The sequence below is a fragment of the Eubalaena glacialis genome, chromosome 16 (assembly GCF_028564815.1).
Source record: "Eubalaena glacialis isolate mEubGla1 chromosome 16, mEubGla1.1.hap2.+ XY, whole genome shotgun sequence".
NCBI lineage: Eukaryota > Metazoa > Chordata > Mammalia > Artiodactyla > Balaenidae > Eubalaena > Eubalaena glacialis.
The window spans coordinates 65,412,426-65,426,432 of record NC_083731.1 but is presented as its reverse complement, the minus strand read 5'-3'; the positions used below and the strand labels follow the sequence as shown (position 1 = coordinate 65,426,432).

General features: G+C 34.9%; 1 protein-coding gene across 7 annotated transcripts in view; it reads left to right on the top strand.

Moving 5' to 3' along the window:
• VWA8 (von Willebrand factor A domain containing 8) overlaps nt 1-14,007 on the top strand; it is a 364,541-nt gene that overhangs the window by 122,582 nt on the left and 227,952 nt on the right. For all 7 annotated transcript variants that reach the window (XM_061170620.1, XM_061170619.1, XM_061170622.1 and 4 more), the window contains 3 exons: nt 3,373-3,541; nt 6,059-6,136; nt 10,228-10,343. In XM_061170620.1, coding sequence (XP_061026603.1) covers nt 3,373-3,541; nt 6,059-6,136; nt 10,228-10,343 — 363 coding nt within the window. The remainder of the gene's footprint in view (nt 1-3,372; nt 3,542-6,058; nt 6,137-10,227; nt 10,344-14,007) is intronic.

Genomic DNA, 14,007 nt, shown 5'->3' with positions numbered 1-14,007 from the left:
TACATTGCAAAAAAGGAGAAATATGGACTGTGTACAGGACTGCATAACCTCCAGGTTCTGAGTTGGAACATTAGTATTATAGTGTGGAAGGCCAGTTACAAAATCCTCTTCCAGTTCATGATTAATATCTTTATAAAAACCTTCTATATTATTATTTCAAGTTCCTTAATAAACACATTTGACAAAAATGTAGCGTATAATTTCCTTCAAAGATAGAAATTTATTGAATTTTTTGTTTTATTAAAGCTCTGTTGAGGTATAATTGACATATTAAAAACTGCATATTTAAAGTATATGGTTTGATAATTTTTGGCTTTTTTATACACCTATGAAACCATCACCACAATCAATATAATGACTTCATCTACGATCCCCAAAGTGTCCTTGGTCCCCTTTGTAATCCCTCTCTCTCTCCCCTTCTCACCCTCCTCTTCTACCCCTAGGAATCTGCTTCCTGTTATTCTATATAACTTGTATTTTCTAGAGATTTATATAAATGGAATCACACACTATTACTCTTTTGGATCTGCCTTCTTTCACTCAACATAATTATTTTGAGATATTCCATGTTGTTATGTATATCAATAATTCATTCCTTTTTATTGCTGAGAAGCATTGGAAAGTACTGTACTCTCTAAAAACTTATGCCCCCAAACAAACATATTGACCGCAATATTTTAGTTTTTTAAGTCTTTGTAAAAGATCTTTTGCTTTAAAATTTTTTAATCTTTATGAAATAATATCTGTTTATCTGAAGTTAATCCATATCTTTAGTTTCATTTGTTATTTGTTGTTAAATTCTAGTATAATTGAAGTTAACCTTGATTTTAAATTTTCATAGTGCATATTTCCTAATTCTCAGTTATTTACCACTGCTTCAGCCTTTGTGTTACCCGCCAGTATGTCAGATCACCTGAAAGTACATGGCTGATCCTCAGGAATACTCTGCTCTCTAACTTTCAGGCTTGGAGAACCTAACTTCATCAGGAAATGACTTTCCATATGACCTATTTATATGTAAGGAAGCCTTTGCGGAGATCCTAACAAACAAAAAGATCCTTCTCATCCTGTTATTCAGTAGTTTGATGGCTGTTTTTATTGTCAGCATACACTTCTCTGCCTGTCACATCAGCTGTCTCACAAACTGCCCCCTTTAACTTTATCCAGCTCATTTGGGTACCCTGCTAGAGTCAGTACCAGAAAACAAGCCACAGACAATGCATGTCATAAGCAATAACCATCCCCCTATATTAGTTAAAACCACCTAGCTTGCTTTCATGTTAATTGTTCTTCTAGGCCTGAATTTACAGCTCAGCTATGGTACCTCTTCCTGACCTATTGGTTTAAGGTGTAAATTGGACTTCCTCTTTTGGCTTGCTTATTGGATTTTGGCTTTGTTTATTCCCTAATTTAGTATCCCTCACTGTCTTGAGTAAAAAATTACATTTGCAGCTTTAATTTTGAAAAAAGCACAAATAAGCAGGCTCTGTCTCTGCCACCTTCTTTTGTCCCAGCTAGGAGAGAGGAGGATCAAGGATGAATCCAACATCTGTTGCTGGGCCATGAAGCAGACTTTTCTGGATTATAGCAAATCACTTAGCAGAAGTGGAAAATGGAATAACCTTTCCTTTTAGCTTTCAGATCATAGAATTTTCTCTGTCCAGGTTCTGTTAGGTGACTGTCTAATTACTAGCAATCATGAGTGATCGTGTTATCCTCAGGACTTTCAGGCATTATCTGTGTTGTTATCCTTTCCTCTTTTCCTAGAACAACTCCTTTGAACAGATCATCCCCATGCCATGCTTGGGAAAAAGAAGTCTTTTTTTTTTTTTTTCCTACCTAGAGAAATGAAATGGTATTTGGTAGCTTTTAGGAATTCATCCAGACTTTTCCTATGACCATTTCTAAAAATTGCTTTTCCCTGACTTACAAATTATGCTGTCGCCCCCTAAAATTACAGATCATGCAGTCAGGGGCTCAGTGGACCTACCTTTTCTATTGGGGGGACTTTTTCTTATCTGAAATCTTCAGAGTATTTATTTGATTCTCTCTACACATGTCCTATCTCCTGATATTCTCACTGCCCAGTCACATAACTTGAGTTCTACCACAATAGTTAATGGCAATGAAGAAATGCCATTTAGGTCCCTTTATTTTTGTTTTTCTGAAGATCTTTGCAAGTGTTTGAGTTTCATCTCTCCTTTCTCAGCAAGGATGATATAACCCTCAAAAGGTCTATTTGCACTGCAATTTTGAAAATTGATAAGAACTGAGGATATTACTCATGATTAGATCATGATAAAGGGTTTCTAGCTCCTTCTTCAAAAACTACTCAAGTCATTTCACAAAGCATGGGAAGTCTTTTTTTTTTTTTTAAAGATATTCGCCATGTATTTCTTCTTTAGGTCTTTTTTTTTTTTAATTTATTTTTATATTTATTTTTGGTTGTGTTGGGTCTTCGTTTCTGTGCGAGGGCTTTCTCTAGTTGCGGCAAGCGGGGGCCATTCTTCATTGCGGTGCGCGGGCCTCTCACTATCGCGGCCTCTCTTGTTGCGGAGCACAGGCTCCAGACGCGCAGGCTCAGTAGTTGCGGCTCACGGGCCCAGTTGCTCTGCGGCATGTGGGATCTTCCCAGACCAGGGCTCGAACCCGTGTGCCCTGCATTGGCAGGCAGATTCTCAACCACTGTGCCACCAGGGAAGCCCGGGAAGTTTTACTTTATTCCTCTGTGTGTCCTAGAATATTTACATCCTCGGATTCCCTAGCAGAGATTTATCAAAGAGATTACTTTAAAAATCATATTGTTTCCTATAAAATGACAAAAGAGTGAATTATATAGAAGTTCACTTTTCTCTACCTTTTTAAGACCTAAGTATTCTTATTGCCAATCCAAATTTTAATTTTAATCCAATCCCTTATGCTGCTTAAATTTTCTATATTATAAAAAGTCTTCTTATCCTGAATCATACTTCTTGGTATTTCTGTGGTTGACGTAGAGTGGGTTCCTTGCAAGACAGGAGATTTTGAATAAAGACAGGGGACCTATGAAATGAATATGGACTGTTTGGGGTTGTGTTTCAAGGGACTATGGAGAAAATTTATCGTAGGTGTAACAACATATCCAAAATGGTGGTTTGTACCAGGGATGGAGTTTCAGCAGTGGATGTGGTACATCATAAATATTAATGGTTGGTGATTCTTCTTTTGTTTTAATCTTAGGTTTTTAGAATGTCCTGACTTGTTTTTTCAAAGCTTGTTCTTTGGATAATAGCTTTAACTGTAGTACAGCCTTATTATTGCCTAGGCTTTAGCTACCATGACCTAATTTCTAACATAAAAGGTTATGTTTTGAAAAATTTTTTTTCCTTTTAGATCGATTTTTCCTGTCCACCCCTCCTTCAGAATCATCGCCTTAGCAGAACCCCCTGTTACTGGAAGCACGGCACAGCAGTGGCTGGGACCAGAATTCTTAACCATGTTCTTTTTCCATTACATGAAACCACTTGTCAAAAGTGAAGAAATCCAAGTGATTAAGGAAATGGTAAGAGTGAGGCCAGCTCTAGCCTGTTGCCTTCAGCTGTTCTCTTTTTAAGGTCTTTGTGACACCTGCTTGAGCAGAGTTGTATATTTTGGGCTTTTTCTCACTGTTAATTTCCAGATTTCCTCATAAAATGGTTCTCAGATGTCAACATTTTTCAAAATCATCTGGAGGGCTTGTTAAATGACAGATTGCCGAGTTGGTGGTTCTGGGATGGAACATGAGCATTTGCACTTCTAAAGTTCTCAGGTGATGCTGACAGCTGCTGGTCTGGGGACCACACTTTGAGAACCATGAATGTAGGCTATCTCTCCGTTTTCCTCATGTGGAAGCAGTTTGGGGATTCCTTTTCCTTTTATATTCAGCCAAAGGTGACTAAATTTTAAGTTCCGACTATTAGGAGAGGCCAAATATATTTTAGTTCCTTAGATTTTGTAGAAAATACTAAGTAGTCCTGGTCCCCTCGGGATTGTAATATATCCTATACTTAACTGATTAGTTGTCTAGTGGCTTGTAGTGTATGTAAACTATTATTGCAGTGTCTGCCTTAACCAAGCACTGTGTTTAGCACGTTTGGAGTTCTAGAACTGCACGATTCAGTGTAGTAGCACTAGCCACATTAAATCAAATTCAAAAATTCAGTTTCTCGGTCTTATTTCAAGTGGCCGATAGCATAGATAAAGAACATTGCCAACATCATAGAGAGTTCTATTGGACAGTACTATTCTAGATCACTAATAATTAACTTTTTACATAAATGCACTCATCCCCTTTGAAATACCAGAATGAATTAATTAATTTTAGGTCTTATGAGCATGGTTGTGGATAAGGGCATAGGCTTTAAAGTCAAATAGCTTGCCTTTAAATGTCAAATCCACTACTGATTAGCTTCTAGATCGTGGGTAAATTACTCAACCGTAGGCTCTTCATCTGAAGATGGGGATGATACCACTTCTTACATCGCAGGATTGATTTAAAGAATAAATGAGTATGTACTGAATAGAGCTTCAAATTTTAAAAGTTCCAATTACTTAAATGCCCAAAGAAACCCTGAGCAGTTTGTTTCTGAAATAGTCACACGATACCAGTCATTGTTGTAACAACTCCTGCTCTTTTTAAATTAAAATTTTAAACTTGTTATTATTTATGTAAAATTTTCTTATTATTCAATACAAATACATATTTAATTAGTTTAAAATTGGTGTACTTAAAAGCAATCAGTGTGTGGGAACTGTTCTTCAGAGTTCATTGATAAATAGATCATGCCCCTCAGGTATGTGGTTGTTTTTTATTTATTTATTTATTTTATTGAAGTATAGTTGATTTACAATGTTGTGTTAATTTCTACTGTACAGCAAAGTGATTCAGTAATGCATATGTATACATTCTTTTTTGTGTTCTTTTCCATTATGGTTTATCACAGGATGTTGAATATAATTCCCTGTGCTATACAGTATTGTTGTTTATCCATTCTCTGTATAATAGTTTGCATCTACTAATCCCAAACTCCCAATCCATCCTTTCCCCACCCCCCAGGTATGTGGTTTTAAAGTCCTTGAAAAAATGGACAGCTTGAGCATCCGCCCTTTATACAAGGATACCTTACATCTCTTAGTAGACATAGATATAAGATTACTACTAAACGAAGGAGTTTGGTTTCAGTAAGAAAAGTGCCTAAATTAGAGTTGAAGCTAACAAAAAAGGATATAATGTATGAAAAGTTTCTTATGGGTACACTCTATGCCAGTTTTTAATTGGTTAGAGGCTCCTTTCAGTTTTGTCCTGGTGATGGAATTGTAAATGAAGAGTGGCCTGGTTTTGACTACCTGATTCTTTTTCTTTTTTTAATTGAAGTATAGTTGATTTACAATATTGTGTTAATTACTGCTGTACAGCAAGGTACTCAGTTATACATATATATATATACATTCTTTTTCATTATGGTTTATCACAGGATATGGAATATAGTTCCCTGTGCTATATAGAAGGACCTTGTTGTTTATCCATTCTATATATGCCAGTTTGCATCTGCTAATCCCAAACTCCCAATCCATCCCTTTCCCACCCTTCTCCCCTTTGGCAAGTCTATTCTCTATGTCTGTGATTCTGTTTCTGTTTCATAGATGGGTTCATTTGTGTCATATTTTAGATTCCACATATAAGTGATCTCATACAGTATTTGTCTTTCTCTTTCTGACTTACTTCATTTAGTATGGTAATCTCTAGTTGCATCCATGTTGCTGCAAGCGGTATTATTTCATTCTTTTTTGTGGCTGAGGAGTATTCAATTGTATATATGTACCACATCTTTTTTACCTGATTCTTAAAGAGAAAGCAGAGGCAGAAGTGTTTCCTGAGAAGATGAATAAGCAAATTTATCCACAGGTTAAACATGATACCTATAATCAGAGATTTCAAAAAATATAATTCTAATATTGTTTGATAAGTAGCCATAATTTCTGGTTGATTGACCATATATCCCAGTTTATTCTTTCTTTCCTTAATTCTCTTATAAAATAGGTCCCAAATATGCCTCAGGAAGCTTTGGACAAATTGTTATCATTTACACACAAACTCAGAGAGACACAGGATCCAACAGTAAGTCTGGGTTATTTTCCATAGGATTTTCTGTTGTTGACATGCTGCTGCTTTATATTCTTAGAGTTCAGTGCTTTGAAATCTATTTTTTAAGCTGATATATTTATCCCTTATGCTATGCTTTCTTCTATGTATATATCTTGAGCTCCTCATGGCTGGTGTCATAGTAAACAACTTTTAACTTTAGGGGAGTACTTGGGTATTCCAGGAGGTTTGGGTCTACTTCTCTGTCTCCTGTGCTGAGCAATCTCATGTATTCTTATGGCTTCAAGTATCACCTCTGTGTTAATGCCTACCACTTTATATTCAGCTTCTAACTTCTTCTTCCTCATTGATTCTCTATTTCGGATTGTATTTACATTTTGGGATGTTATAGGGGCAGGAAACTTTTACCTTCTTTTGTTCTAGGTCCTTTGGCTAGCCTAATAATTAAATTGACATGAGACAGTTTAATAGGAGAAAAACAACAAATTTAATTTTGTACATGCAGAAGCCCCATAAAAATCTGAAACTCAAAAAAGTGACCAAAGCAGGTAGCTTTTATACCTTTTAGTCAAAGAAACAATAAAATTCTGAAGAATTGACAACACAGAGAAGTTTGGGCTTGGGGTAGTAATTAAGTGAAGAAGAAACAAGGTTTGTTTATATAGCCTTCTCAGTCCTAAATTTCCTATTTCTGGTGATAAGGATGCTTTCTACCCTCCTGGTACAGGGACGGTATCTTTTTCATGGGAGATTCATTTCCTGCTTTCAGGGGGACAAAGGAGGGTCAGAGCATCCTTGCACCAGCTATTTCCCATCCTGGTGCCTGGCACATCCTAGAAAATTAACAAATGTTTGATGAGTGCATGAATAAATTAATTAATTAGTTATTAATTTATAAATAGATTTCCCTGGAGTTTTCTCTCCCAGAGAACATTACATTTTCATAAAAGAAATAATTCTTTAAGAGGAAAAATAGAAAATTTATTTTTAATAATTTTCGAAAAGACCTTTCATATTTTTAAGCTGAATTACTATTATTAATCATGTTAATCCAAAAAAACCCTTGAGGTGTGCTCTTAAACTGAATAACCATGGTAACTAAGGGAATGTGCTCACATCCTCACCCTTTTTTTGCAAGATAAAACTGCAGTTAGAAATTTGATATTATAAGTGTTAAGTACATTAGGATTTTTAAATTAAAAGTACGTTCTCAATTTTCAGTTGGTAATAACGTGAGAACAGAAATAGCCAAACCCTTTACTCAACACGTAAGAGGCTCAACCTAAACTTCTTTCTGATTTAGTCCTGGACGTTATTGCAAAGCATTTTGTTGTTATCAACTGATGTGGTATTTTTTAAACTCATAAGAAGTCCTTACTGATCACTGGAATGAAATATGAAGCCTGAATTCAGTGTCATGTTTGGAATTAGATTAGAATTTTGTAACCTGGAAAGTTACTGTATGGTTTAATAGGACTCTTGTCATAAGAATCTTCTGCTTGGAGTCATTTGTCATACATTTTCCATGATTAAAATAGGAATTTTTCATGGTCTCAAATATTAAGATGAGAATTGCTAAGTCATATTTAACTTCTAATACTTTCGATCATAGTGGCTGAAACAATCTTATCCTTAATTCTTCCTACTTTCTCACATCCGTCCTTCTTTCTCATATCCATCAGTTGCCAAGTCCTTTGAAACATTTGTTTGATCCCTTTTCCCCCTTCTTATTGCCAGTACCCTTACTGTAGGACTTTATCTCTTTATAAGTAGGTAACTGAAGTAGCTTTCTGATTCCTGTCTCAGTTTTCTCTGTCCTTCAACTACTTTGCATATTCCTGCCAGGTTAGTCTTTCTAAAATCATGTTACTAAGTCCTATTGCCCTTAGAAGAAGGGCCAAACTCCTCAAAATGTGATTTACGTGTCTTTGATATTAGGGAGCAAGCTTTCCAGCAGGACCCTCTAGTAAAGCTGGGCTGGTTTCCTCACATTCTGCTTGTATTTCTGTTCCTGTTGCGTTCGTGCCTTTGTTCATAGCATTTCTGCTACCCATTTGAACATTTTAAGCCCCTATAGCAGTTTTGTCAAGTGCTCCACTTATTTTTGCATTAAATTATATGCTATTTTGAATTGCAATTTATGCTTTCTTATATTTAAGTATTGTCTCCATGTCTAGAATGCAAATTTGTTGAAGAAGTCTGAATCAAATGTTTTGCTTATGAGTTCTTTGTAACTTAGAATGTGTTTTTTAATAGAAAAAAAGGATATGTCATAAATGGTGGTCATGCTCCTAATCTAGTCCCCAAAGGAGTGTTTAACCCATGTTGTAGCTGAAATATAATGCTAATAACAGCAGACCAACGTCTCATGGAGCTGTGAAATACACGAGGAAGGAGAAACCAATTCACTTTCTGCTTCCTTGCGATGTACAGAGATGGGCTTAAGCGAAGTGTTAAAAGGAACAAACAACGTAGTGTAGTTTTGGCATCCTCCTACTATCCATTCTGAATCCTTGGTTAATTTAATAGAGTCTCCTTCTCTGTTTCCTCTGGTGCTCAGGGCCACTTTATTGCCCTTGTCAGACTCTGTGACATTTCACCTGGTCTCTTCTGTGCCTCCCCACCACCACCACCAGTGGACCAGTTTACTTCAAAAGTTCTCCTCTTGATTTTCAGTGAAAACCACTATCTTCTAATGCTGCTGATCTTAGTTAGACATTAGGCCAGTAATAATCTGATGCATTAGATTCCTACTAATGTGTAGGTCCCGTTCCCTTCCTCTGTTAGATTTTTTTCATTTTGAAGAGGCTGACTTTGAATAATAATTGCTGGACTTCCCTGGTGGCGCAGTGGTTAAGAATCCGCCTGCCAATGCAGGAGACATGGGTTCAATCCCTGGTCTGGGAAGATCCCACATGCTGTGGAGCAACTAAGCCCGCAAGCCACAACTACTGAGCCCACGTGCCACCGCTACTGAAGCCTGCGTGCCCTAGAGCCTGCGTGCCGCAACTACTGAGCCCACGCACCAAAATTACTGAAGCTCGAGTGCTCTAGGGCCCGCATGCTGCAACTACTGAGCCCATGTGCACCAACTAGAGCCTGTGTGCCTAGAGTCTGTGCTGCGCAACAAGAGAAGCTGCTGCAGTGAGAAGCCCATGCACTGCAATGAAAACCCAACGCAGCCAAAAAAAAAAAAAATTGCTGCTATTTGTTGAGCACCCATATGTGTCCAACATCTGCTAAATGCTTTAGAATAATTTTCTAATTTAATCCTCATAACACCTTAAAAGGGAAGGCATTATTATTGCCATTTTAAAGATGAGGAAACTGGGGCTTCAAGAGATTAAGAAACTTGCCAGAATCACACAGCTGATAAATGGAAGACTGATTTGTCTGACTCCAAAGCTTATAAACTTTACTATTACATTATGCTGCCTGCTAAGATAATTTCAAATTCAAGTCAACAAATATTCATTGGTACTTACCACGTCCTGAGTTCTATACTAGCAGCTCTATTAATGGGATTTGGGGAAGAGTAAGAACACAAAGTGAAATTATTCTGACAGTGTCAGAGAAGGATTCCAAACTGTAAGCTGCCCCCCAAGTGACTACTGGTTGACGCCTCTATGATCAGAAGCCTAAATTGTCCACAACTCCTTTTTTCTATTTCAGAAGTCATAGATTTACTTAAAACTGTAAGCATTTTCTGGCCATCTTAACAGTTTGACTTTGTGTAAGCAGGAAAAAAAAATGAACAAATGGTTAATTGTACATAAGGGCTATTTGTAAGTCAGGTTCAATCTGTACAATGTAACATCTTACCTCCATCCAGCCTCCTCCCCTCCCAAAAAAACATGTATACACAGTACTTTAATTGAATTTAATTAATAAATAGTTTTTATGGAATTTTTTTTTAAATGTCTTTAAGGATGTTTTAAGTGTAAATTGGTTTCTGTTTATTTTATTTGTAATTCATTAACAGTACATATTTATTTTAAGTTTGGCCTTGTCCTTAGGAATAATGAATTCTGCTCTGATACCCATCCAAAGGGACTTTCAGCAAGTTGAAACAAGACTCTTAACAGCCTGTCTTTGCCTTTTGGTAGGCACAGTCATTGGCAGCATCCCTTTCTACCAGACAGCTGTTGAGGATTTCTCGTCGGCTGTCACAGTACCCTAACGAAAATCTTCACAGTGCTGTCACTAAAGCCTGCCTTTCCAGGTAACCATATTCTCCTTTCTCACTGAATTCAACTTTCTGGGTCTTTGCTAAAACAGTAACATAAGTTTCACAGTCTGTACTCACAGGTCTGGAAAAAGTATCAGTCTGAATATGTAGCTATTTCAGCCTTGTGTTCAGTTTTTACAACATATATTACCTTACTTAGGCATAGTAATAAATTAGAGATTTTTATAGATGAGAAAACTAAGTCACTTACTCAAATCAGACAGTAGTAAATAAGTAAAAGTAGGTTTGGTATTTGAATGCTGGCTCATGTGTCTTCTGAGCGAGTGCTCTTAAGCACTTAGCACCTCCCAAATTTGCACTGGAACTTTCCATGCTTGGTAGTACTGTACTGTTGCCCAAATATGACAAAACTAACATCTTTTCAGTCTACACTAATATTTTTCATACTTGTTTGGAAATTATTAATAAAACATCAGCTTATATAATTTCCTTACAGAATCATACTTGCATGAAACTATTTTAAAAGAATAATAAGAAAAGATTAATAGCAATGTCCGATAGATCTGGAGATTTCTTTTAGACTCTTTTCATATGATCTGGTAATTATTTTTATGGTGGTTTTATCTGTTGTCCATTCATTCCTTGATATATTAAAGGAATTAAAAGAGAATCTATATTCAGCTTAGGAGGATCTCTAACTGCCCTCTATAAGTTTTCAGCTTAGTGGACAATTTTTCTTGTAGTTAAAGTAAGCTCCTTATGTTGCAACTTGAATTTGTTCTGTGGTGAAATGAGGCTGAAATGAGGTTTGCTTCCAGTGTCTTTGGGGTAATTCTTTGAATAACTAATAATTATGAGAAATAATAAAGTTGATTCTCCTTTTCTTTTAAGTAGATTGATATTAGACTTCCAAATGAAAATTAGAAAAAAAAATGCTTCAATTGCCTATTTTTTAGGGTCATGAACTGAAGAAATTATTGGGCTGGCCAAAAAGTTCATTCCTTTTGGGCAACCCAATATATACAGAAAGATAGATTCATTATCTACCCAGTGTTTCCTTAGTCAGAACTTGGTTATAGATGTGTATTAATAGAAGTAAATGGTCAATGCCAAGTAATATAAACAGTTTCAGAGCCTAAGGGAAAATAATACTTTGGAGTGAATGAAATAATCATACACAAAGCATTCTAGAGACCTTTCTAGAGAGCAAATAGTGAAAACAAAACTATTCACTTTGAGTCTAGTGTAATCTTGATACCTAAACCAGAAAAGAATAATGTATGAAAGAAAAATTATACATCAAATTCATGGAATGTGTACAAAAATCCTAAATGAAATCCAATTGTAGCTAAATATATATATATCATATATATTTATATGATATATATAATTTATATATATAAATAAATTATGAGCAATTTGCAGTTATCTCAAGAATGTGAAGAAGGTTTACTATTCTTTTTTAAAATTCACCGTATTAACATATTACTGAGAAAAATATCATTTTAATAAATCAGTAAAAAGGATTGGATAAAACTCAACAGCCAAACTTAAAAACAAGCCAAAGCAAAAATAAACAAAAAATATTCTTAGTTAACCATGAATGGATGGGAAATTCTTTAATCTGATAAAGGGTATCTACTAAAACTTTATAGCGAACATTCTTATGGTAAAATACTTGGCTTATTCCCTTTAGAGTTAGGAACAAAACAAGAATGTCACCTTTCTATACTTTTAGATTGGCTAAAGATTATATGATTGGCTACATAAAAAATTCAAAAGAAGCTACATATAAACTACATATTAGAACAAATAAAATATAATGAGATTACTTATGCACCCAAGTCAGTGCTATTCCTATATTCCAGCAAAAATCAATAAGGAAGTCTAATTTTTAAAAATAATACCATTCAAAATAATAATAGAAAGCTTTGAGCATCTAAGAATAAATCTAATGAGTGACATATAATGCTTTTATGGAGAAAAACATAAATCTTTATTAAAAGCTGTAAAAGATAGCTGTGGGTTTAAAAATAAAAAAAAATAATAAAAAATAATAAAATTAAAAAATTAAAAAAATTAAAAAAATTAAAAAAAAAAAGATAGCTGTGGGAAATGGGAAACTACACTATGTTCATGAAAGGGAAGATTAAGTATTGTCAGGCTGTTTGTTTCCCTGCAAGTTGATATGTAGATATAATTTGGTCAAATACAACCAAGGTTATATTGAATTGGACAAGCTGATCTCGAAATTAATATAAAAGGCCAATAATATCCAAAGAAATTTTGAGGAAGATTTAAGTGGTGTGCCTTCTGCATCAGATATCAAGATCAAATATAAAGTTATATTCATTTTAAGTGTGGTATCGGTGCTAGAAAAGACAAATAGACCATTAGAATAGACTACAGAGCCCTGAAACAGACCCACATATTTCTGGGAACTTAGTATATGTTAGAGGTAGCATTATGAATTAGTGTGGGAATGGATGGACTTGTCAATAAATGGTTAAAAATAAAAAATATCCACTTTATTCCTACGAAAAAGTAAAATCCAGATATATGACAAAAACACTGTAAGCCACTCTGCAAGTTATAAGCCACAAACTAAGAGATGTTTCACAAGATTTCTAATCTCAAAAGGATTGGTATTCAGGGACTATAAAGTATACAAATTAATGAGATAAAAGCATCACCCCTAAATGGCAAAAGGATTAGTAGATGTGCAGGAAAAGTTAATTCAGATAACCAACAAACATTTGAAAAGATGCTCAACTTACTATTGATCAGGGAAAATGACATTTAAAACAATAATCAGCTATCATTTTATACTTTCACAATTTTTACCTGTAAAAATAGCATTTTCCATGAGCAGAAGGAAATGGAATTTCATGACTGCTGTTGGGATGGAAGTCTTGTCAGTTTGGGGGTGATCTTACAGTATCTTTATGCCTTAATATATTAATACTCTATGAATTGACAATTCTACTTCTTGATAACCACCTTAGAGATAGATTTACATGTATGTATAAGGAAGCATGTAGAAGAATGTTCATTGCATCATTGTTTGTAAGAATGAAAAATGGGAAACAACCTATCAGTCCATCAGTAGGGAATGAATATATAAACTGACATATTCATATAATGAGGTACTATTCAGCAGTTAAAATGAAGTAGATCTACATGTATCAACAGGTATAGATCATGACAACTTAACATCAAGTCAAAAGTTTGAAAGAGGAGATTTTGTATATGATGCTATTTATATAAAAGTTTAAATAAAATAAAAGTGCAATATAGTTTTTACTCACACATATGCAGCAAAATAAAAATAGGGACAAGAAAGGTATACACCAATTTCAGAGTAAGAGTTAGCTTCAGGGATAGAGAGAGATGAATAGAATACTTAGTATACTGTAATTTTCTGTATGCTTGAAGTAGTTCATGGTTAAAACTATTTAAAAACTAAAAAATACTTTCCATATTCATACACATATTTCACTGAATCAAATAATGCATTTTTCCAGTGTTATCAACTGAACACAGTAAAATTCTATTTTGTTACCACCCCATGACCCTTTGCAAATAGTAAAACAGCTATCTTGTTTATGTATCATCTGTTGACTTTAGCAAGGCTACAGAGTCAAAAGCCTTTTTATTAACCTTCTCTTTAGGATAGCACAATGGCAGGAAGGAACAA